The sequence below is a fragment of the Amblyomma mixtum genome, chromosome 3 (assembly GCF_055824585.1).
Source record: "Amblyomma mixtum isolate Tamu chromosome 3, ASM5582458v1, whole genome shotgun sequence".
Classification (NCBI taxonomy): domain Eukaryota; kingdom Metazoa; phylum Arthropoda; class Arachnida; order Ixodida; family Ixodidae; genus Amblyomma; species Amblyomma mixtum.
In genome coordinates, this window is record NC_143014.1 from 179283881 (window position 1) to 179308413 (window position 24533).

Genomic DNA, 24533 nt, shown 5'->3' on the forward strand with positions numbered 1-24533 from the left:
ATACAAGTGTAACAGCTGCCACAGTATGAATTGTGGATTCTAAGAGAAAAAAGAACTCACAAATTTTGCACTACTTTGAACAAAAATATTCAGCCAATATATGCACAACAGGCATACACCAATAACATTTCTACCGCAAAACCGTGAACCCACCGTACCGAGGGCCAGTAATAGAAAATCACTGGCCGCCGCGGTGCCTCAGAGGTTATGGTGCTTGGCTGTTGACCCGAAAGACGTGGGTTCGATCCCGGCTGTGGCGGTCGCATTTCGATGGAAGCAAAATTCTATAGACCCCTACAAAAATTTTATTAGTCACCCCTTGTCATGCTAATATGCAGGTACCAATTATTTCTGTAACGTACCTCTTATCATTTCTGTAATACCCGTTACTAGGTCTTCAAGAAAATAATAAACTGAAATGTAGCAAAGAGCTGATGGTTGTCTTTTCATAGAACATTCTTCACAGCAGCTCTGCTTCTGAAAGGAGCACCTCATTCTTTGTGGACTCAACTAGTTTTCTTCTATTTTAATCACCATGAGGTCAGAGTACTCCAGTAACACTCTGACTCCTGATATGCTACACTCTAGTGAGCCAGTTTCACAACTCTCATAAAAGAATGATGAACTCAAAGGTCTGCCACAAGCATGTCATGGGCTACATCTTTAATGGTGTAGAGAAACCAAATTTTTGGATGCGCATTTCTCTTTACACTGATGCACTAGGCAATGCTGTACACAAGCCACCATGTGGATTTTAACTTTGTCAGCTAAATAATTTACAATTTAATTTTTTTTTCTCGTGTCATCTGGTTTCGGTTTTTAACAGCCGAATGACTGCTCTGAAGTCAGATACATGTTCAGGTCACATGAGGCATGCAAAAAGAGATATAATCGCTGCCTGTTCACTTTATGTGACTCCAACTCTTAGACAGGTTTGTGTACGAGTTGATGCAAATAACAATGAACAAAGCTGCAACAATACTGCTGTCTTTGTATGCCTCACATGACCTGAACACATCCCTGAAACCACAGTCGTCGTTCGGTTGTTTAAGCTAAAGCAGTGCGAGAGAAAAAAATGCAATTATAAATATATTGCCTTTTGTTGTCGCAATCCATGCAGCTGTCTAGTCTTTCTAAAGTACTGCACATCATTCTAACCGAAAGAAACGACTAAAATTTTGTTGTCTCTACTCCTTTAATACCTACTGGGCCTTGACAATATAAAAAGCACCTAAACATATCTGCGAACTGAGCTGCCAACCTTCAAAAATGTATCCACAAGCTCTTTTCACATTGTGCTTTTAAATATGTTGCCTCATACTCGTGATATACATATGTTCTGACTGTGCACATATACAAAAACAGTAATTCAGGAACCAGCAGACCCACCCATTCAGCAGCATGGCAAGCGAAGAATGAAAATTAGAATGCAGCTAGAAAGAAAAGGCACACAGCTTTTTCAGACCTTCTAATTTGAATACCTCAAACTTATGTGGCCAACTGTAAATGTTTCCTTACTGAAATCTCACACTCCTTTAGACATTTGCCATAAAGCAGAGAAAAATTTGTCAACATGCTTCCCTCTAAAAGGAACAACCAAATATAAGCAGACAAGCCATGTTTACATTTCATGCATTTTTAAGCTCTTCACTGTATGCAGAGAAGCATGTCACATGCATGGCGTGTTGATGTTTGGTTTATGCTGCTTCTTCACTTTATATTGAAAGGTCATGGCTACTCTTTTTTTTTGTGTGTGTGTCCATTGCCCCACAGAGCTACCATCTATGGAGCAAGCTTATTTGCATTTAAAGGTCGCTTGCCTAGTCACTGCTGACTCCACACAAAACAGATTTTCCCCTCAAAACTGGCAACGTGCAGTAAAAGCAGGCGTGCAATTAATGTGACACCTCATACACTTCGTAATGATGCAGTGGCCTACAAGGCCAAGCCAGCATGCTATTCATGTATGCGCACAAATTATATTCACTTATACAATGCTAATGTCAAAAAGAAACCCTTCTAGCTACAAATGCTAGCACAAAGTTAACGCAGCGCATTACGGCATGCATGGCATCCAACGTCCCTGTACGTACAACATACTTTTACTAATAAGGCTAAAACAGTGCACCTGCACAAGGATAAAGGAAGATGAGACAAAACGCAGCGTCTTCCTTATGCAGGTGTGCTGTTTTTGCCTTATTATGTCATACCAACTTGCCCATCAGTCTGTGTTTTCACTAACTGGTGCAGCAGAAAAAACAGCTAGCTGTGAAATTTGGAATGCATTCATGGCGTCTAGAAATTGAAGCTCAGAAAATGTAACACACAGAAAGTGCAAGAAACTGATCATCCCGAGTGTTTACGTTTCTCTCTGTGTTGTGTTTTACTTACCCCTCAATAACCCAACATCGTTCCCAAACAAACCCAAGGGCCACACTAGCTACGCGGATGCTGAAAGCCTAAGCCAAGCCTCCCACTTCATCACAAACCATTACAGAAATGACAGAGCAAGCAAAACAAGTTTCGGCCTTGTCTGGCTTTATTCCAATGCTGAACGTTACAAGAAATACACCAAGAACCACACGTTCTACTTAATGAGTATAAAAACACTTCACCAAATAGATAAAAGAAAAGCAGCTTTCTACATATTCAAAGGTTCGGTGGTGTGACCATACTACGACATTCGCTAAATGCCTATCAGCGAAGAAAGAGGCGAACGGATCATAGTTCATGTGGCACGATGCGTCGCGTTAAGTCTCTCCGTGGGCAACGTTACGGCGTCGTACAAAGCAGCTGTGGCCTACCGTGTGCTTTGCGCAACATGGGTGTCAACGCGAAGTAATCCATTACAGCTTGGCTAGTTGGTGGGTAGACACTGCAGGCATATTAAACATTAAGACGGAAGATGTGTTGTCCTTTCAAAGGCTAGCGTGTAGTACGTCCAGTCCGCCTTCCTTCCGCATTTTAATTTTTTTTTAGCATAGCTTGTCGCCGGTGGGCATACATGCAGGACTCCAGGAACATAGTTTATATGTACCGCAACTGCCAAATGGCGCGCAGTATCCACCATTTTTATGCATACGAGCTCATCCTATCAGTACGTACAGGTCAGAATCAGTTACGCGCAACACAAGGAAACATAATTTTCGACACTCATCCAATGCTTCAAACCATTGCCTCCTTCTAGAGGAGGCAATGTTCAAACACGAGATACAATACCGAAAGGTGCCGAAGAGAACTGAAGTGACCTCAAATTCAGTCAAGCACCGCCTTGCAAAACGTCTCTAGGGGCTTCCGATATCATACCACGGCTGGAACAGGTCGCACTGCAAACTTGCATAATAAAGACAACACTAGGGCACTGGGGCACAAGTCCGGACGTTAGCGCGGTCAATATTACTCGCCATTGCACCAACCTTTGATGACTTTCACGGCAGCACTTACTCCACACGTCAATGCACCGCGCGGTAAACAGCCATCGCAGCCATGTCAACAAACCACCGTGGCGTCGGCGATGACAGCGATGGTCACCGTAGCAACCGTAAAGACTCCAGCGACCTAGAAACTATGGCTAGGGACGTTTCAAAATTTTGCGACGCCATTTTTACCTAATTTTGCAACAAAAAGTACCCAGAAATGTACCTAAACAAACGCCATTTTGAAATGACGTCATTAAAAGTCACGTGACATGAGGATCGTCTTCCTCCATTTAGCCTTACGCGCAAACGCTTGTAATATAACAGCGTCGCACAGACGGAAACGGAACTGGCGCGAACTAATGTTCCAGAGTTGCCAATACATTGCGCTATGAACTCGCCAAACGAGGTCAAAAAGGAAACGCACCACTCTTGAGTAGACGGGGAAAAACGGTGTTTATTTTTCAAAAATTCGTCAAATGTTTTTGGCTTTTATATACTTTTTTAAACCAATGTTTCTCAGCCAGCTGCATGGTGTAAAGTGTAAAACGCGGCGAATTTAAAGTTGATACAAGCATACTCGGACCACTCAGACTGTCATCATCTATGCCTGGGCGCACCTTTGTGTTGGCGGCATAGAGTTGACGGCACGCAATTTTGAGAATGGTCGCTAAGAGCGTTTGACGCAGGAAAACCTAAAATATCCAAAGACAAAACAAAGGAGGTTCGACGACAGCGCTTACCGGGCACTGGCGGTAAATGTGGAACTTTAACTCGACGACGAGTCTAAATCTGTGCATGTCGCTTGAAATCATCCGGCAGTTCGTTTTTCACGCAAGGGTTAACTACCCGGAACCAGAAAGAGTAATCCATGAATTTTAAGCCATAAGGGATATTCTGCCGGGTGGTCTTGAAGCCTTGAAATACATGCGGATATCCACAGAAAGCGCGGGAAACTCCCGCGGACATTCCTGACATGTTTTGGCCGCGCTTTCTGTGTCCAAGGGATGTCCGTAGGAAGTCCTGAGGGATTTTCATATGCTTTAACAAGGATATTGGTCATATTGGTCAAATAATGGTGAATTTTCCTCGGGAATTTTACAGGCCCAAGAGAAAAAAACTTGCTGTGCCCACATGGAAAATATTCGCGGTCTAGTTTACATTTTCTGTGATCTAGACGTGAAGAAGACTATAGCTGATTACAATATAGTTGCTTGGCCCAGAGCTGACAGTTTTAGGGGTAAAATCTGTATAGTGTCGCGCGCTGTCACGGCGACCATTTTGAATAGCAAAGTGTTGTGAATTGGACACACCGATCTTTTTTGAAACATCCCCAGGACTTTGCTTACATTCCCATCGATCCCAACTGCTTAAATTGTGGCCACATAGCAACATAAGAGCACATCCTATGGGACTGTGAGGAAAATCCACCTCCAAAAGACCTTCTTAGGCTCCTGAGTGAGCCGTAAAAGAACACGCAGGCCAAGCTTGTGGAGAGGTTGTCCTCCGTTAGGGGACCACTCATCCCACCACATTGATCTTTTAGATAAATAAAGTTTTTTTTAAGGTCAATAATGCTTCTCCAAGCTAAGTCTGTATGCGAGTTGCGCACCGTGGTTGCCACAGGCTCCGTTCCGGGCTGAAACGTGTACTTAGATCTACATTCACTTATGGTAATGTAGATTTAAACACACGCTCGTAGAAATAGCAACTAAACTTTATGCACAAAACGCTGGCCTGTTTACCTGACATATTTACGTCGTACTACTGTGGGCCAGCGCTGTCAAGTTTCGCTCTCGTGCTTGATCGCTTGGTCTTCGGCAGCTTTCCGGCAGTATTAATGTAGGTGTTACGACAACCAGAAACGCAACAGTAAACAGAGTTGCATTGTTTTACTACGCGTTTTCGGTTTGTTCCTGCAGAGACCCATGATGTTATAACGGCACAACGTCGGCGGTATCGGCAGCGTCGGATCCAAATAACCGCATTTTTGCCGCGCGTCTGCCACGCGGCGCCACATGTAAGGCTGAAACAACAGCGCACGAGACCTATAAAACATATGACTAACATACGGAACACTATACGCATGACATACTTCACTGCATAACAACAGGGCCACTTCGTAATGGTCGTCCTCTTCTGTCCTCGGCACGGCCGTTACAGATGCGTGGCCACTGCGAACTTCTCCAGCCCGGCCACGTCCGCTGCCGCCTTGAACGCGCAAGCTGCGCTTCGCTTTCTTCTCTCTGAGATCTCTCGCTCACGGGGGTGGGTCATTTTTCGTTAGGAAATTTCATTAGAAAACTTTACATGTTACTTGCGTCCAATGTCACTTATGGCATCCTGCTGTCCGGTAAAAGGCGAGCTTAGTTGTGGCGCATTGTAATGCTGGTCGCTCTTGTTGACTCATGTTCCTTGTAGAATGTTGATTCGAGTTGTGGCGGATCACATTTGGCGGGTCTGGTCGTGCAGGTTTGCTTTGCTATTTTAGCGAAAGTTGCACACATGTTATTTAAATGTTTAATTAAGGTCAGAAAAACGTTATTCCAAAGTTTATTGTAACGTTTCACTATCGCGAGAAAACAGTACATCATAATAATTAATGTACTAACGTTTGACCGAAACTAAAAAATTGGGGGGGGGGGGGGGGGCACTTAAGCTCTGCCTGAAGGGTATGACGCGGCAGCGTTAATGTATTAATGCCATATATCCGGAACTGGTCGTTCTCTACTTAACATTCATAGACCTCCTGGGAGCCCTCATACCCCTCCTGGCGCAGTGGGGCAGCGGTTAAACCATGCGCCACTGCGATGGCAGCTGGGTGTTGACACCTGTGTGGCTTGCGCGACCGAGGTTGCTGTTCCCGAGCAACCTCTCGCGACCAGTCAAGGCTCTTCTACACCATAAATAAATAAATAAATAAATAAATAAATAAATAAAAAATTCACCGTCACCTACCACCTGCCACACAGCCCCTGCCATGGTTGTTGAGTGAGCAAATTCTTGGCCGAACCGATATAGCAGAGAGAAGTGAAGCTAGACTGCATTTTTTGGCCAATATATTGTTACGTAAATGTAGGCACACAAGAAGTAGTCACTGAGGGATGCTGACAGCAGCTCACAGCAGCTCAATCGAACCACTACCGGCCAACGGCGGATCGATAGCCGGATCGAAGGTCGATGGAAGAGAAAAATTTGGCTCCGTGAAGGCAATCCAAAGCGTCGTCAATTCTGGGGAGAGGATACACGTCCTTTTTCGTGATGCGGTTAAGGTGCCGGTAATCAACGCAAAAGCGCCAGCTCCCGTCTTTCTTTTTAACTAGGACAACTGGTGAGGCCCAAGGACTCGACGAGGGCTCTATAATGTCTTTGGTAAGCATTTTGTCCACCTCCTGCTGAATGATGTTCCGTTCTGTACTGGAGACCCTATACGGACGTCTGTGGATAGGAGCGGCGTCACAGGTGTTAATGCGATGCGTAACCACAGAGGTCCGAGCCAAAGGGCGGTTGTCGAAGTCAAAGATGTCGTGAAATGAGGAAAGAAGACACCTGAGGTCGTGAGTTTGTGCTGGTAAGAGGTCAGGGGCAATCATTTTTGCGTATTGGTCAGATGGTGGGACGTCGGACTCGGGGCATTTCGGCGAGGGAGGTACACAGCCGGTGACAGCTGACACAACGCAGTCGGAAGCAGGGCACAGCGTGGCGAGCGACATGCCTTGGGGAAGCGGCTGAACGTGCGATGAAAAGTTGAGGATCGGGAGGGACACTCGATTGGCAAACATAGTGACCACTGTATGTGCGAGGGCAACACTCCGTGTGAGAGGCACATCAAGGGCTGGAGTAACGATTTATTGGCCATCGGGAACTGGTGGGATGGAAGAGAATGATGCGTAAGTGACGGCTTCGGGGTTCAGGCGGACAAAATCCACGGTACATAGGCGATGAACAACTGGAGCCGGTGGCTCCTCGTTAAAAGGTAGGGCGAGCTGAACGACACTTGTGGCGCAATCAATGAGGGCAGAATGTTCGGAAAGAAAGTCAAGGCCAAGTATGAGGTCATGTGGGCAGTGTTCGAGGACAGTGAAGAGAACCGAAGTATGGCGGCCGGCGATTGACACACGGGCTGTGCACATTCCAACGACAGCGGAAGTACCGCCATCGGCGACACGAACAACAGCGGAGTGGGCAGGACTGAGCACTTTCCTTAGGCGACGGCGTAGACAGGCATTCATAACGGAGACGTGCGCTCCCGTGTCGATGAGAGCGGTAACAGGGATCCCGTCCACGTCGACGCTAAGTATATTCCGTCGGGCATGTAGAGTCAAAGGAGGATTTCCAAGGTCGGTCGCCGGAGCAGCATCACCTCCAGACGCTGCAGCCATCAGTTTTCCGAACGGGATCGAGCATACGGGCCAGGAGATGATGGGCGGCGAGTTTGGGGCGACGGAGATCGACGACGGTAAGGAGACGACGAGCGGTTAGTTGGAGGGGCCTGAGCGTCGGAGCTTGCGAGCTGTGGTTCATGGGGCGACGACGAGCGGCGGGGATAGAAAGAATCAGGATAGCGGCGGTAGGTCGATGACGGACGGCTTCGGCAGTGTCGGGAGATGTGACCAACTCGGGAGCAGTTAAAACAGATGGGCCTGTCGTCAGGTGTTGTCCACTCATCCGGGTTGCGGCTGCGGCGAGTGTGGTACGGATGTCGGGCACCGAGCACGGGAGACACATGACGAGCATCTGGGCTACTAATGGAGCATACAGGTCGGATCCCGAGATTGGCGCATTCTTGTCGGACAACAGCCTGTATAAGGGATACTGCAGGGGCACTGTCCGGTACCGATAATTGGGAAATTGTGGGAGACACTGCCTCTAGTTCTCGGCGCACAAGTCGTGTCAGGCTGTCGGATGTTGGCAGGGAGCACGGTTGGGATGAGTCAACGCAGGACGACGTTGCCGCCGTGTTCGGCAACCGCGTGAACTGAATACGGCGACTTTTCGCTTGTTCAAACCGGCGGCATTCTTTTAAGATGGCGTCAACCGTTCCACAGTCCTTGTACACCAGCAAGTTGAAGGCGTCGTCTGCAATTCCCTTGAGAACGTGACCGACTTTGTCACTCTCTGACATGGCGGAATCAACTTTCATGCAGAGGGCTAAAATGTCCTGAATATAAGACACATATGACTCTGTTGACGATTGTGCGTGGCATGCGAGCTCCTTCTTCGCAGCCAGCTGACGTCCGAATGGCTTACCGAACAATTCGGTAAGCTTCTGCTTGCACAGGTCCCAACTGGTCAGTTCTTCCTCGTGTGTCTCGAACCAGACCCTTGCAGTGCCCGTCAAGTAGAAAATGACGTTGGCCAACTTCATGGTGGGGTCCCACCTGTTGTGTGTGCTCACACGCTCGTACAGCGAGAGTCAGTCTTCGACGTCCACGCCATCGGTACCGCAGAATGTGCCCGGGTCTCGAGGGTGGGCTAGGACGACAGTTGGCGTGGCAGGCGCGTCGGTAGCTATCTCGACGGATCGGCTCGTCGGCTCGTCGGGTCAACGGCATGGCGGCTCGTACCCCGCGACTCCACCAAGAGATGTTACGTAAATGTAGGCACACAAGGAGTAGTCACTGAGGGATGCTGACAGCAGCTCACAGCAGCTCAATCGAACCACTACCGGCCAACGGCGCACAGATCACACTTCGTCCTCTTCGCGCTCATTGCACGAGCATAGCACTGTCTTCTTCGTTGTCCACTGACAATATTATTTCACGACTGTGCATACGCTGGAAAAAAAATTAATAGAACAAGCAAAACAAGGCAAATTCTTCGTTTAACGAAAAAGAAGGCGCCTCGCTGGATGATGGTGCAGGCAGGAACTGTTTATTGAGGCACTTTCTACACCTTGCATGCGATGACGCTTGCGTGCACTTCAGCGCGCCCTCAGTACGCAGTCATTAAGCCAGGAAATGTCCATCAGACTCAGCAGCTCCAGCCATGCGTTAGGGTAGTGAGTCACATAGAGCAGGCACGGGGTCTATGTCGGCTTTGAACAATTTCCATCCCCTTTGACGACTTCCCAGAATTCGTCGGGAGTCGCAAGGTGCAGACCCATTCTTGAGAGGTTGCTCTTCATTACTCCCCAAAGATTCTCAATTGCAATATTTTTAACGGCGCAAAAAAGGTACACACACATGAATTGTAACATGAACCAACAAGCCCTGCATCAAGTACTTTTGCAACGCAATTCTCAAATGTTGAGGTCGGCTCCCTGGGGCGGCAATTGTAGCGTCATGACGCCGACTTCCTCTAGGTAAGCCTTCACAGATCGGGAAGTATGAGTAGGGGAAAGGTCATGTTCAAGATAAAAAAACCGTCCCTGAAAGGGCCGTCAAACACGTGGGGAAGGGGCTTGTGCTCAATTATTTCAATATATGCGTCCGAACAGAAACGTCCGGGAATCAGATAGATGAGCCCGAGTCCTTCCTTGTTCACGACATTAACACTCCTGCGGCCACTTCCTTTCACGGCCTGTGTACAGTAAGGGTCATACCTATACGAAAGTAAAAACAGCTGGTTGGTGTTAATATATGGGAATAATACCACATTCTCGGTGCAATTTCAAGTCAGAACTTAGGGGCTACGCAGAAGAAAAAAAGCTGCTCAGTTAATTTCTTGCGAAGGCAGTAAGCATTTTTGCGCATTTGTGAGTAACATGAAACTGAGCGGAAAGTCCACCGTGGGCATCCTTTACAATCACACGCAAACCGTGCACTGCATACCTTGGGCAAGCTGGACGATAGACACTTTGCCTTTGGTCCCGCTGGGTACGGAATGTCGACTCGTCGGTGAATGAGACTTGACCCCAGTTGTCCACTGTTCACTGGAGATGCTCGCGCGCAAACTGCAGCCTTTCTGCTTTGCTGGCGGCCGAAAGCAATGGCTTTTGGGCCGCGCACCTGTTCGTGAGGCCTGCTTCACGGAGCCATTTTCGCACAATCTCGTCACTTGTGTCCAAGCCGACAATTCCCTTTATTTGGCCCGCAGTAATGAAGGGATCCGCAGCAGCTACAGCAACGATGGCCATATCTTTCTCTGGGGTTGTCTTGGCCGCGTCCCCAATGCGACCTTCATCACGAAAGGCCTGAATGATCCTGTTAACTGTTGCCATCCTCACTCCAACTCACTAGCTATCTCCCTTCGAGATTTCTCCGCTGTCGCCAGTGCTACAACACGCAGCCGCGTTTCTTCCGGGATGCGTGGGGAATTCTTGCTCCTAGACAGCTAGTGCAATTTCGACTGGGCGACTGCAATTTATACACAACCGTAGCCGGTTTGTCACCGAATGTGCCAGCGTAATGAGTTTTGCGGCTAGGTAAAAGCTACCGACATACCTTTATCGAACTTTATCAAAGATTTGACCACCCTGTCGTTCGCTGCTCTTTTTCTTTCCCGTGACGCCGCTGTCACCAACCGGGGGTGAGGGGAAGAACGCGGCCGGGGTTGTGTAGCGATAGTGGGAAGAGCCAGCAGACGGCAATCGCTGTGTAGCAAAACTTGTGAGCACGCGGTTATTCTCGCTGGCTTCACCGCTCCGTGCAGCGATAAGGCGCTGGCAAGCAGTTTGGCCGACGCTCGCGCGGTACTGTTAAAGAATTGGCCGGGTGCACTACATGTTGGTCGTGAAGTCAGGCTCCGCTTCACATATCCATATCCTTCAGCGCTTCATATCCTTTGGAAAGGAGTGACAGCGCGTGTCTGCCGAACGCACTATTGCTACAGCTTTGATCTCGGTATCCAGCTTCTCTGGTCATAACTACGTGAGATGGATTCGAACGAGACGCCAGTGATAGTACCAAGCGACGTACGATACTACCCGCCCTTCCACTGTGTGGAAAGATGCGCTGACGCAGCTGATGCAGGTTGCTGCGGCGCGCCGGAACATGCGACATCACGGCTGGGGGCTGTCGTTCAGGTGTCGCAGCCACGTGCACTGGCTCAACCAAAAAATGAATGGCAAATGTGCCCACTGATAGTGAAAATTTCAAGGCACTCTCATTCGCAGGAATACAGAAATAGAGCGGCTAAATTTTAATGCAGTATCTCTAACTCTCCGAAAGAGCTTTAATATCATCGACTGACATGCATTCGCAGGGCATGTATTTTTGTCGTGTCTATATGGCATCGATAAATAACATTTGCACGGCAGAAAGTACCGAAGTCGGACGACACAAGAGGCTGCACCAATGCAGCTCGCACGAGCGCGGTTTCCGGCAACTTTATTGCCGCAAGGTGACCGTAACCCTCACCAGTGGTGGCCTGCAAGGGCGGATAAACTCCCGATGAGCTGGCCACGGCTGCTGTTCCGCCGACTGCGCCCCAGCGTAGGCCGGCAGCTATACGAAACGGCACTCTTATGAGGCGGCCAGGTTCCTTCTGATGCCATTTGATTCCACGAGGCGCTCCTGCCTCGTCATTAGGCATCAGGATGCACGACTTTTTTTTTTTTATGGACAGTGGTCTCTCCGTCCAACGGACAGCGTGAGCCGCACCGTGTTAGGGGTGGTGACGTACGTGAGTCCCTATCGAGTGCGCTGACAACGTCCTCTGGGGGTAAACGTGCACGGCCCGTCCAGGATGCACTACACTTCTGGCGGGCACGACGCTTCTGACAGGCACGACGCCCCCAACGGGCATGACGCTTCTGACAGGCACGACCCCCCCAACGGGCATCACGCTCCTGGCGTGCACGACGGTGCTGGCGGGCACGACGGTGCTGGTTGGCGCGACAAGTCCCCTCATTGTCTGGAAGCCGCTGGATGAGGAAGTCCTGTGCACGGACGTGGTTCTGCGCACAGGTGTCGTATGCATGGGTGTCGCCAGTGCGGGAGCAACCGCGACCCGCGCCGGAATGACGGTGCTGGGTGGCGCGACAAGTCCCCTCATTGTCTGGAAGCCGCTGGATGAGGAAACCCTGTGCACGGAAGCGGTTCTGCGCACAGTTGCCACATGCATGGGTGCCGCCAGTGCGGGAGCCACCGCGACTTGGGCTGGCAGAGCCTGCGAGGCGGCTTGGTAGGCCTGGGGATAGACCGTGGTGGGCGGCAGGGAAGAGCTGGTCGCCACCACGCCGACGACCGCCGGCTGCGGAGGCGGCGCGGCCAAGTTCAACTGACTTGCGCTCGCCACTACGGTTGTCTGTTGCAACATCCTGGCCGAGGGAGCGCTTGATTGGACAGGTACGCATACCGCCTGCAAGAGAAGACCCACCAAATTACATTGAAGGAGGACATGTATTCCTGTCAGTCGTGCCGACATAGCTCATTAATCATACTAGCTCTGAAACTCTTCATCTTCTCAAGACATCATTTTTATTTTCAGATAGTCGTTTGAAATTTGAAGACCGATATATTGTTACCTGCGCGCAGACTAACTAACTGCTCGAAGGCTGTTGCGCACGGCTGAAGAGTTGCAGCACTGGAATAAAAACTGCAGGACTTTGGAGAAGAAATTGAAACAGGCACTGAAAGGAACTTTGGCTGGACGACACACAACACTGAAACGCCATTTCTGAAGCGTTTCAGTTAGCCGCCTGAGCCAGCGGGCAGCGTGGGCGGCATCAGCCAGCTGCACATGGTAAACAGCGACAACTTGTGTCATGAAAAATAGCGAATGAATGCTGCAGTGTTTTACAACAATGCTTGCATCGCCCGAATTGACTACATGTGTGCTATACGCTTCCGACGCGAACTGGTCAAGTCAAGTAAAGCGTCTCAGAAGTGAATAGATTTGGGCATGCTGGTAGTTATCGTTACACGGAAAACATAGCGCGGAAGCACGACAGGACGAGGAAGATGACAGGACGAGTACTAATTTTCACCTAAGCTTTTATTGTGGATCCGGATCATACAAATACACATATGAATATTGCAAAAGGAAAGCAGAGCGTGCAGAAAACGGGTGAGACACTGCCACGTACCGTATACGCCATGAAATCAAGCTCTTCCCTTGACAGTCCACAGACGGCCTACTGACGCATTTATCACCTGCTCGTGCTATCGCAGTAGCTTGCACGATTTCCCAAGTCAAGCCGTTGCGGCGGCGATACAAAACGATAGTATTTTCTTACACAGGACGTCAAGGAGGTTGTTCGTCGCATTTTACAATGAGCAGCCAGTTGGCCGTCTGTAGCAATCTTAGACTTTTACGTTGTGCTCTTGCATACGCACATGCAGATGCACGGCAGATGCAAGAGCATAACATAAGAGGTGCATAAGAGGTGCATCTGCAAGCATAAGAGGTGCGTCTGCAAGAGCATAACATAAATGTCTGTGACATTCCTCCAAAGAGTAGAATGGGCAAGAAAGAAGAAATAACAATAAAACTGCCCAGCCCGCACCTGTAACATTGCTACAGACGGCCAACTGGCAGCCCATTGTAAAGAAATGTGACCCAGAACCACCTTGCCGCGCTCTGCACGTAAAGACGATCGTTTTGTACCGCCGCTGCAACGGCCTGACTAGGAAAATCGTGGAAGCTACCGAGATAGCACGGGCATGTGATGAATGCGTCAGTAGGCCGTCTTTGGACTGCCAAGGGAAGAGCTTGATTTCGCAGCGTATACGGCATGTGGCAGCGTTTCATCTGTTTTCTGTACATTCTTCTTATCTTGTGCTGATTCATATGTGTGGATATATATGCTCCGGGTCCGCAATAAAAGCTTAGTTGTAAGTTATCGTTTGTCCTGTCTCTTGCCTCGTCCTCGTTCTATTGTGCTTCCATGATATGTTTTCCGTGCAACAAGTGTAGCCGGCTGATGACTTCTGATTGTATATAAAAACAAAAATAAATTACTTTTTGCTCTAGGAGATCGCCATTCTTAGAAAGTGACAATGCGCAGTATGCAGTGTGTCTTGCAATATGTCTTGCAATCTATTGCGCATTTTTTTTCTCAATAACTCCAAAGGCCTTATCGTGGTCAAGTGTATTGGCAATAATGTAGCGGCCGCTTTCTGCTGAAGATTGTTAGCTGGATTAGTCTTTTCTTGATTTGCTTTCTGCAACGGTAGCTAATCACATACTCTAGTTTATGCGTGCGGCGCTAAAGCGAGGGTTTTTTACCATTACTCTGATGAATGTGGCGCATATGCAACACATTCGACTGCATGTCGCAGTCAGTATCTGTGCTTCTCCTCTTAACAGCCTCGGCTGTGCGGTGTGGATAGGGCACGAGAACTCACGCGCATCGGCTGCGGTGCCACAAGGACAGGCTGAGACACAGGCATAGCCACAGCCGCTTGAGACGCATACATCAGCGGCATCCGAGCTTGGGGGGCCAGCAGTTGGTGGGAAGACGATGCCATGCTTGCGGTAAAACGACTCCGCCCCTCCGACTGTAACATTGTGAGCGAGCTTTCTCGGTGCATGGAAGAGCTGGCCACGTGACTTGGAGCTGCGCCGACGAAAGGACCAGGTAGCAGTGAGGGCACCATCGACGGCGTAGCCACCATCGCCCCCATGCTCGCCGTAGGAATTCCGGCCATCATTGGCACTCCGCTGGTGACAATGCTAGTCGAGGAGGATACGGCGTGGAGCCTCCTGGGCGTCTGTGTCAACCGGGATGAAAAAGAAGACAGCTGCTGCATGGGCGGTCCGAAAGGGGGAATGATTGATGTGCCCTTGGTGGACATGGCAACAATTCTTCGCGATGTTCCAGGCGGCAACTCGGCGCTTGAATACATCTGCAAAAGCCTGGCGAGTGGATGGCCCTGGTACTGCTGTCTGTCTCTTTGGTACTGGGGAGTTTCTTCACTCTCGAGGGAGCGCCTTTTGCGGGCCCTGTGGGAAGGGGTGATCGGTTCACTTTTGGCTCTTCGGAGTACACGAATGGGACGTTTACAGCGAAAAAAGTACTTGGCCAACATGAAACAGAACGGAATAGTTATAATGGCAAGTAAGATGGCCAACAGCAGCGATGCCCAGTAAGCGACAAATTCGAGGACGTAGGTGTAGCAGACAACATCCATGAAGGAGGTGAAGAGAGCGCGAAGGAGAGAGCAGCGCCCTGCGACTGAGCTTCCTTTCGGTTGCATGACAGTGTTCACGAGGCCCTTGACAAATTGGTTGTAATACGAGGGAATTATGGGGAGCAGGGCTCTTTCAACGGCAGTCTTGTCCAGCATGGCGGCCTTATCACTGTGCCAGAGGCCGGACCACTCGTCGAGATCTACGTTGTCACTTCGGTTACTATTGAGATATTTCGCTGGCGCTGAAAGCGAATTATGGGGAGACTGCATAACATTCGCGAAGAAATCAGCATAGCGCGAGAACGAATTTTCTATGTTGCCGCGTCTGGGTTGAGACGACAATTCTTGCAACACGTTTTTCAAGTTTAAGTGAGGCAGGAACACACCTTGTCGATTAGAAGTTCTGCCATGGCTAGGTTTTGGACCCAGATCAAGGATGGAAACAGAGTCATTTTGGCAGCTTTCCATTACTTCAGAAGGCATTATTCTGGACAACAAATGGCTGCGGTTGCTAGCTGGCCATAGCCTTTCCAAAGCATCGTCCAAAATGACGTAATTTTTGGTGAGGTAGGGCTCACAGAAGTGAGTATACCCCAGTGTGCTTCCAACGAGCAGGAACATCGATTTCCATATGGCCACGATGACAAATAGAGTGAAAGCGTACGCTGTCAAGGTGAGCTCGCAGCCTATCAAATGGGACAAACGAGTTCTTTCATGCGGGTCAGTTTCGCTGTTGTGTATGCAAACGCCCATCAGCATACCCACGATGAGGAGACATAAGCTCAAAATATGCAGGATGACGATCCAGTAAAGATCAGACTCTACGAATGATGCCAGAGACTTGAAAGGACCTTTGCTGTCTTCGAATGCATGCACGTCTTTCTCAAGCTGGTTGATGCTATTGTGCGATGGTAGAACGTTGCAGTCACTCTCATCCATCATGGAAGCGTAGTCACTGAGAATTTCATAAACTTTTTGGCGGTCACTACGTGTCGCAGCCGCCACCGCTCGCGAGACATCCCCGAAAAGCTGCTCCTGATCTCGGCGGACATGAGCGCACAGATTCTCCATTGGTTGGAACTTGCCACCCATCCGGCCGTTGATTCGTGTGTTTCCTATGCCTCCGAAGTAGCGCTGGTCACTGGCGCATTCCTGACCCCCATGGTAGAGAGGAATTCTGACATCTGCCGTTGCACTACTTGATACGAAAGACTTGAATGCTTCGCCGAACCCATCTCCCAAGACCTTTTCCACTTTCGGCATGCGCGCGGTCCTCCTGTTCAGTGAAATCTGAGCCACCGTCAAATTGACGAAACCGCGAAGGCCGTTGAATGTGGACGCCAGTACGGCAGGTACTTTCTCTGTCGCGCTGTCGGCCATGCTGTCACGGGTGCTCACGAGACATAGCAGCAGAAGCGTCATGAGCACGAAAAGTATGCCAAGCACGACGAGGAGGAACACAAAAAACGTCATGTAAGAGGGTGTCACCCGGTGCCTGAACTCGCCGGTGCCGCAGGCGATGGCGCGGTGCACTGTGTTACCAAGAGAGGTGAGGCAGAAGAACACCATGACGGCCCAGAGGAATGTAGTGAAGCTGCCAACGCTTGGCTGATGGTAGATGATGTTCTCCTTGACAGCATCGTAAGTGGGGTTGGCCGCGGCCTCTTCGAGTACTGAGGCATCGTAGGGAGGGTTCGCGAGCCTGGAGACGATTTCGGAGCCGATGTCGGACATAAAAGGGGACGAGCTTTCCTGTTCCACGTTGTACGTTTCGATGTCGGCTTCGCTGGAACTGCTGGCGACAGTGCTCGTGTTGTAGTCCGGCTCGGTGGAATTCGTTCGAATGGAAGGCATCAGCGCCAAGAGCAGCGCCAGAACAAGACCGCCTGGCGACATGGCGACGCTGCACTCACGTCAAGCCTCGAGCTGTACGGCTGGATAGCCACTGGCGCGGCAACATATTGCCGGCGCCTTTTCCTTCTTCTTTTTCTAGCTGTACAGCGGCGTCAGCCTAATTTTTATCGCGTTTTTCCCCACCAGAGGGGCAGCCGGCCACAAAACATCATGAGCATGTACGAGCGAGCAAAATGTGACAGCTTATGCCGAGTGGAAATAAGCAAAATAATATATAAGGGATGACGCTTGAAAATTGCACAGACAGTCTTATTCTAACGATGAAGAGCTGGTGGACGTGATTTCTGCCGCGGCTATTCTCGTTGTTGACCGATTGGGGGACTAGCACTGTTATTTGTCATGATCATCGTCATTTTTACTGCAGGCCATTTTTATGCGCTGATTTTTGCCTCAGACTTAAAGGAATGGATTAAATACATGGGATCAAGTGGTCTAGTGATCGAAGTCCAGAAGTGACCGAGGGTAGTGTACTTATGTTCACGCCACGCAACACAGGTTACTCTGTTGTACACTGAGAGGCTCATTGCCGCCAGGTGCGGGACCTTGGTTCACTGCTGTGCATGGTACAAGCACAGATAGGATGCGCCTCTATGCCATCGCTGAGCGTCGAAGCACTCTACACCCATATTAGGTGGTCAGGTTCGTTCCTTCGTCGCGAAGCACACAGGGCATCCATGGCGGGCGCAAACCAGTCTCGAAAGTGAGGCCAGTTACGATTGAAAGCAGGAGTTAGGAACATGCCAGCTCGTACCCTACACCATCTCCTCAGCACGGGTAGGACCTGGAGGTGTTCATTTACCGGCAACAGGAGGTTGGCATTACGCAGGCTGAGGAGTGTAGGCGGAGAAGAGGTAGAGGCCGCTAGCCGCGTCGCTGAATCTGTCTCGATTTGTGACTGAGGAGGTCACGTGGGATCCACTCAACTTGAACTGGATACGAGATCTGAGCCGCGACATGATAAATGCTCTGGCTGGGACTGCATGGGACTGCTAGTGACACGCCGTAGTAGGTGAGTTGCTTGGAGGGCGTCAGTGCAAATCCCGATGCTGGCTAGGGAGAGTAGGGGCATGGCAGATGGGGTAATGAAGAAAGCGCTTCCTGCATAGCTGCCAGTAATGCACTGAAGGTGGTACAGTAACCTTATATCTATAGGTCTGATTTAGGGCAAGCTGGCCTGGACAGTAATTAGCAGTTACTTTATTTCTTTGGATCCTGGGATTGGCATGGAGAATGATGAAGTCGCGATGGAGGCAAGTATCCTGTTCGACAGTGCGCTAAGAGACGACGCAGCATGAACTGACTGTGTGCGGTGAAGGTCGGTAGGTTTGTTGTCGCCCAGTTGCACGAATTCCCATAGGGGTAGAAACAGTAGCGGTAGAAGTAGCAAGGCGTGCGACGAAGCGAAAGCCACGCGAACATGCGTCGAGTGAGCAAGACTTTAAAGCTACACCTGTGGTAAAATCTGCAATAAAAAGATTCAGGTTTATCGTCGACTTTACTGCCGACGGTACATGTGTGCCCCACTGCGCGCTCTTGGGGAAACGTCCGCTGGCAGATACAGGAGTTGCGAAATAAGTTGAACCAGTCAATGAATAAATACATGCACAAACGTAAAGAAAGGGTTTAATGTAAAAATACAATGAGGAATTTAAGCAAAAGATACTGCTGGCACCGGTGGCGAGTGGTCTAAAATGGACAAAAGGTGCGTGTGAACCACATCGAATTAAGACATTTTTGTGAAAGTGCAGAAGATTGAGTGGGTGAGAAACGTTATTGACTATAAGGAGAGTGTCGATGCTCCTCCTCACGGGCAAAGTCCTCATCCCAGGGCTACCGTTACGGCTGTCATGATACTGCAAGCCAGATTAATCAGCTGTGGCTGGTTTTGCAGGTCCGGGCTCGACAAAGCTTCCCATGAACGAGGAGAGGGTATATGGGTGGACGGGTGGAGGATGTTGGGGATGGGTGGGAATCCTGGTGGGTTAGAACATTCCCATAAGTAGTAATAAAGGGATGGGTGAGAGTTTTCGAGGTACCGAGAGAATGTAGAACAATAATGATCAAGCATTTAGGCCAAGCAGGCTAAATTGAGCTTGGGCTACTCGCCTACTTTCAGAGAAGAACCTATAGGACTGGCAAAATGATCAACAGTCTCGGCTACCTCACGGCATTAACACAGGGCACAGGGAGACATGGGATCTGCGCGAGAAAAATTCAACGCAGGCGTACGCTACTGCGCCATTGAGAAGGAGACGATTGCAGCTCAAAATTCCTTAAAATATTCTGGCCCTCTGTCGCCCTCACTCCATAATTTTCTTCGACTCTTCCTCATCATCACTTCGAGCAGTTTTGCCGTTTTAATTACTTTTTCATACAGCCGACGTATGCCGGCATTACTAATTAATAAACATATAATACAAGACCTCAACGCCCTATTCAGGCGAGAAAATTGCAAGCTAATTGTGCGAAGGCTTTATGGTGTGATATGAGCTTATACATGTAGGTGCAGCGGCGAATTCGACCATATCGCTTGACTCGTACATGCATTGAACTGCTTCATGCGGAGCCCTGCGTCCGTAGGCATTAAGGTATTTCTAGAATTTATAAATTGGCCAGCTTGCCTGCTTCTTGCTCATGCGTGAATTCGTCTCCTTTTGCCACTATAAGACTGTCAGAGGGTAAAAAGAAGAGAGTGCGCTGCTGCCACCAGAGTTCCCTTCAAGCAGAATACTCAGAAAACGAGAAAGTACGATAAAAAAAAAATGACCGATAATTTAGCGTGGTTAGGACAGATACGAATTAGGTGCACTAGCATTTAGGATTTCATGCTGTCGTTGGTCGTTCACTACCTTACATTCATAGACCCCCGGGAGTCGTCATACCACTCCTGGCGCAGTGGTGCAGTGGCGCCACTGCCCTGCGATGGAAGGTACTGCCACCGGTGGGGCTTGTGAGACCCGGGTTGCTCTTCCCGGGGAACCTCTCGCGACCAAACAATTGATTGAACTGCGACTTGCCACGGTGAGCATCGGTGAAACCGGTGAGTGGGAGCTCTCGGTGGCGGATGGGCCAGCCAGGTCACGTGGCATTGTGATGTCATCACAACCTGCCCATACAGAGGGACCGCACAGACAACGGCTAAGCGGCTGAGTGGAAGCTCTAGTGCAAGCGCACTAAAACACAAAGAGTCAGCATGGCACGGCGTGTGGATGACCCGGCGGGAAATTACTCTGAACATCCGGTTGGAGTGATGAGGGCGCTTCCTTGCCCAAACTGCGCTGGAAGTCAACACCGAGAGGCGCTCCGCATATTGGTATATGCGAATATGTCTTTAAATATGAAGCTCGTCGTCGTCACTGATGTGAACAAATAGCGTCTAGGAATGAGTGGTATAGAAGAAAACTTAATTTTATCCCTGGCTTAATAAAAAAGTGTATATGCGACAGAGAATTTTTTTCAGCCAGAAAACGAAGGAAGAAATATTTGGTAGTTAAAGATGCTCATTTCAGACCGGTATGTTCATCGTAGAATGTGAGTGCGGTCACAAGAATAAGTGCGAGTGAAAATGAGCTCTAAGAACGTGTATATTGCGGGTGATAGTGCGCCATAGTAATGCGATGGATTGGATGTCGACTTCTAAAGCGTGTTGAGCTTAAAGGGTTTAAAATAACGCACAGCTGGCCTGCACGTTCGGTGCGCTCATGGTATTACGCTCAAGAGCCGCTCGGCCTTTCCTTAGTTCCTGAAGATGATCTGCGCCGCCTTGGTAATACAGGTTTTTTTTGCAGTACAGATCGAGATGACTTCAGGAGTCCATTACCTCATCCATTAAGAATCCATTACCTCATCACTGCTGTTCTGTTGGCTTCCTGCTGCTTTGAATAAAACAAATATGCAGAGCTACAGTACACTTCTTTTCGTAATGACCCCGTATTAAGAGTGTCCAGCATTAGGTTGAGCTTAAACGCCTTTTCACAATGCCAAAGAACTGTGCGGTAATCGAACTCTTATTTCTTTATGAACATCTTCATTTCTTTGTTTTATTATTCTGTGATGGTATAAGCATCAAACGTACTATTAACCGCTATACTGCTACTACTACTTCGTCTTGTTTCAACTGGTGCAGCGGTCCTGGTCAACAATGTTTAAACCTCCACACCCGCTCCCTCTCCACCGAGGGGAGCAGACCCGAGCGCGGAGAGTCACTGTCCTCAGCCGAAGGTCTGGTGCAGCGGTCGGGCTCTAGTCACGGAGGCGGCACCGTGTACAGTTTTGTGCGCGCGGGCTGCGCAGTCACCGTCGTCGCTGCAGGTACGCGTGTCACCACCGGGCTCGAGGGCCGACTGCACACGGATCGCGTGGACACAGAGTGCGTGGAGACCGACTGCTGCTGGGGAACGGCATACGCGTACTGGTAGGCGGCTGCCGCCTGGCAGGCGGGCGCTGCGAACGAGACCGGCTGCGCTGCAGCCACTGTCGGTGTGGCGGCAGGTGCAGCGGCAGCGTAGGCTACAGGCGCGGACGTGGGCGCCGCGTAGTAGTAAGGCTGGCCAGCGGCCGCTACATAGCCCGTAGTGGGGTATCCTAGGGGGTACCCCGTCATGGGCATGGGGAAGGCGCCGCCGGCCGGGCTGCCGTAGAAGTTGATAGTCATGTGCGCTGTGGCGGCCTGCTGGTTTTCGGCAGGACCTGAGCCCACAGGACTCGTGGTGACCTGCGTGGAAGAATAGGACCGGCAAGAGCCTACTGGCACTTTGGTTGCTGTATGAGTGTGCTTCCATGTGCGCTGCAAATATTCTCTTGAAAAGAACACATATAAACACACAGATGGCAACGTCTGACCTGCCGCGGTGGTTTAGTGGTTAGGGCGCTCGGCAACTGCGCCGCAGTTGCCGGGTTCGATGCCGGCCGTGGCGGTCGTGTTTGGATGGAGGCGAAACACAAAAGGCACTCGTGTTCTGTGCGATGTCAGCGCACATTCAAGATCCTCAGGTGGACGAAATTATTCTGGAGCCCTCCACTATGGTACCTCTTTCTCTCTTCTTTCACTCCCACCTTCCTGGCAGCCGCGGTGGCTCAGTGGTTATGGTGCTCGGCTGCTGACCCGAAAGACGTGGGTTCGATCCCGGCCGTGAGAGTCGTACTTCGATGGAGGTGAAATCCTGGAGGCCCGAGTACTGTGCGATGTCAGTGCAACCCCAGGTGGTCGAATAATCCGGAAACCTCCTCTACGACGTCCCTCATAGCCTCAGTAGCTTTGGGACGTTAAACACCATAAAACCAAATCAAACTACTTCCTCCTTTCCCTTACGGCGCGGTTCATATGTCCATCGAGATGTGAGACAATCACTGCGCCATTTCCTTTCAAAACAATTTTCCAATGCCCTTGAATGTATAGTGTCAGTATCTTTAGTCGAAGGTTCAACAGAATTCTGCCTGGCGAAGGAAGAACAGCGATTTGCAGGTCTATGGTGAGTGTATGTGCATTTATTCAAGTGAATTGCATGGCCATTATTCATCACCATCCCAGTTACGTACAGTGCACGACAAATGCCTCTCCCAATAGATAGCTTGCTCCTGACGTCACGGGCACCATGATAGCGAACCACGCATAACTTCGGCGGTGCAGGCCAAAACAGGTTCCCAGATTACACCGGACATTAGAATAATGTAACGGCCTTCACCGGCCAACGGTATTACAAAATAAATAAATTAAAAATGTCATAAAGTTGTTCTGTATGTAGTTGCAGTAACGCTGCATGTTTCATTGAAACGTTGTGTTAATGTTAAAAATTAACAAATAATGTTATACGTTGTATCGTAAACATTAGTTCAGCATTTAAACTAATCATTGTTCTAATACTGTGTTCTAAATGTTATCATAACTATATAAAACAACATCACAAAAATTTCAAGCATTGTGTCCTAGAACTTATCCCATTGTTCTTACAGTAATGACGTTCTTCAACTAGCAGTACTTTACAATAAAATCTCTTAGACTTAGATCGCCATAGATTGCGTGCACAGTCCAATTATTTTCTTAGAAAACCTTCCTTGTTATCCATTCGCCACGATCACTCGTGCGACACCCTTGGGTCATAGCTATCACCCTACTTTCACCTCGTGTACCCTGGCGCGCAAATGTCCTAATCTGCCTTTCTCACACGGCCGCTCTGCGCATGCGCGCCTCTCCTCCTCCAGATCCGGTGGTTGAAAGCGAACTGCTAGCTCCTACTGCGCATGCGCAGTTCATGTGAGTGACAGGCGCATGTGACAGATGGCGGCAGCTGTCGAGTACACACTTGCAACTTCGCAGGCGCTCCTCGTGGAACTAGATCGCGCCTGCGCCTCCCACGTGCGTTGAGCCCCGTTCCCCTTTCCGGTCGTCCGCTGACGTCTGCTCTTTTATAGCTGTCTTCTTGGCTGCGTCGGACAGCTCTTAGAGGAAGCGGCTTGAACGCCGGTCCGGCCGGACGCTCGCGCGGGACACATTTCACTGTTACTTTGAGCGTTTGGTGGTGGAAATAAATACCAGAATGCCGCAAATCAGAACGAAGGTTCCCAGCAGGCAGAAGCTCCAGCGCGACCACTCGATGGCAGCACCCAAGAAAAAGCCTGGCTTATTCCAGGAAAAAGGCGGGAAATTGAGAAGAAAAACTATCTAAGAGCGCTCGATGCCCTTGTTCATCGTATTTCCCTTCGTATCGATCGTCCCTTACTCTGTACCGTCCGTTTCACACTTTGCCATGTAAATAGTTCGAATAGATCTGACTTGTTTCTTTTCATGACCTTTCCTGTCTTCGTCATTATTCCTGTGGGTAAACGACCTGCGGACCCGAGCCACAACACTACACAAGCTAGACTCCATGGTATCCATTAGGAGGTGTGTGTATGAGTTGCATGTATGGGTTGTGCTGTACTGTAAAGCTCAACTGTCGCCGTCGTTGATGGTCTGAGTTGTGTACCTTCACAATTGGCTGGCCTGCATGCTCTTGTAGGGAGGGTCACTTTTCCATTTTAGAGAATGTTGCATTTATGTCGTTTAAATGTTGAAACAGGGTCAGGACAAGGTTATTTCAATGTTTATTTGTATTGTTAAAAAAGGACATTAAAAACCACTTGTTAACGTTTACTTATCAAAACTAATTGACAGACAATTGCGGTAGTCGGTAATGCGAAATCTGAA

The 24533-nt window shown here is 49.5% G+C and overlaps 2 protein-coding genes and 1 pseudogene across 2 annotated transcripts in view; all 3 read right to left on the minus strand.

The window, feature by feature from the left end:
• LOC149352863 (putative RNA-binding protein 18) overlaps window positions 1-3776 on the minus strand; it is a 37213-nt gene extending 33437 nt beyond the window's left edge. The window contains exon 1 of the mRNA XM_089582076.1: window positions 3734-3776. The gene's annotated coding sequence lies outside the window, so the exon portion shown is untranslated. The remainder of the gene's footprint in view (window positions 1-3733) is intronic.
• A 4021-nt stretch (window positions 3777-7797) lies between these two features.
• Window positions 7798-10578, minus strand: LOC149352865 (uncharacterized; annotated as a pseudogene).
• A 1385-nt stretch (window positions 10579-11963) lies between these two features.
• Window positions 11964-17329, minus strand: LOC149352866 (uncharacterized). The gene is made up of 2 exons (XM_089577251.1): window positions 14648-17329; window positions 11964-12659 (listed from the first exon to the last, which is right to left on the minus strand). The coding sequence occupies exons 1-2, from the start codon at window positions 17327-17329 to the stop codon at window positions 11964-11966; spliced, it is 3378 nt and encodes a 1125-aa protein (XP_089433377.1).
• Between the last annotated feature and the right edge of the window lie 7204 nt (window positions 17330-24533).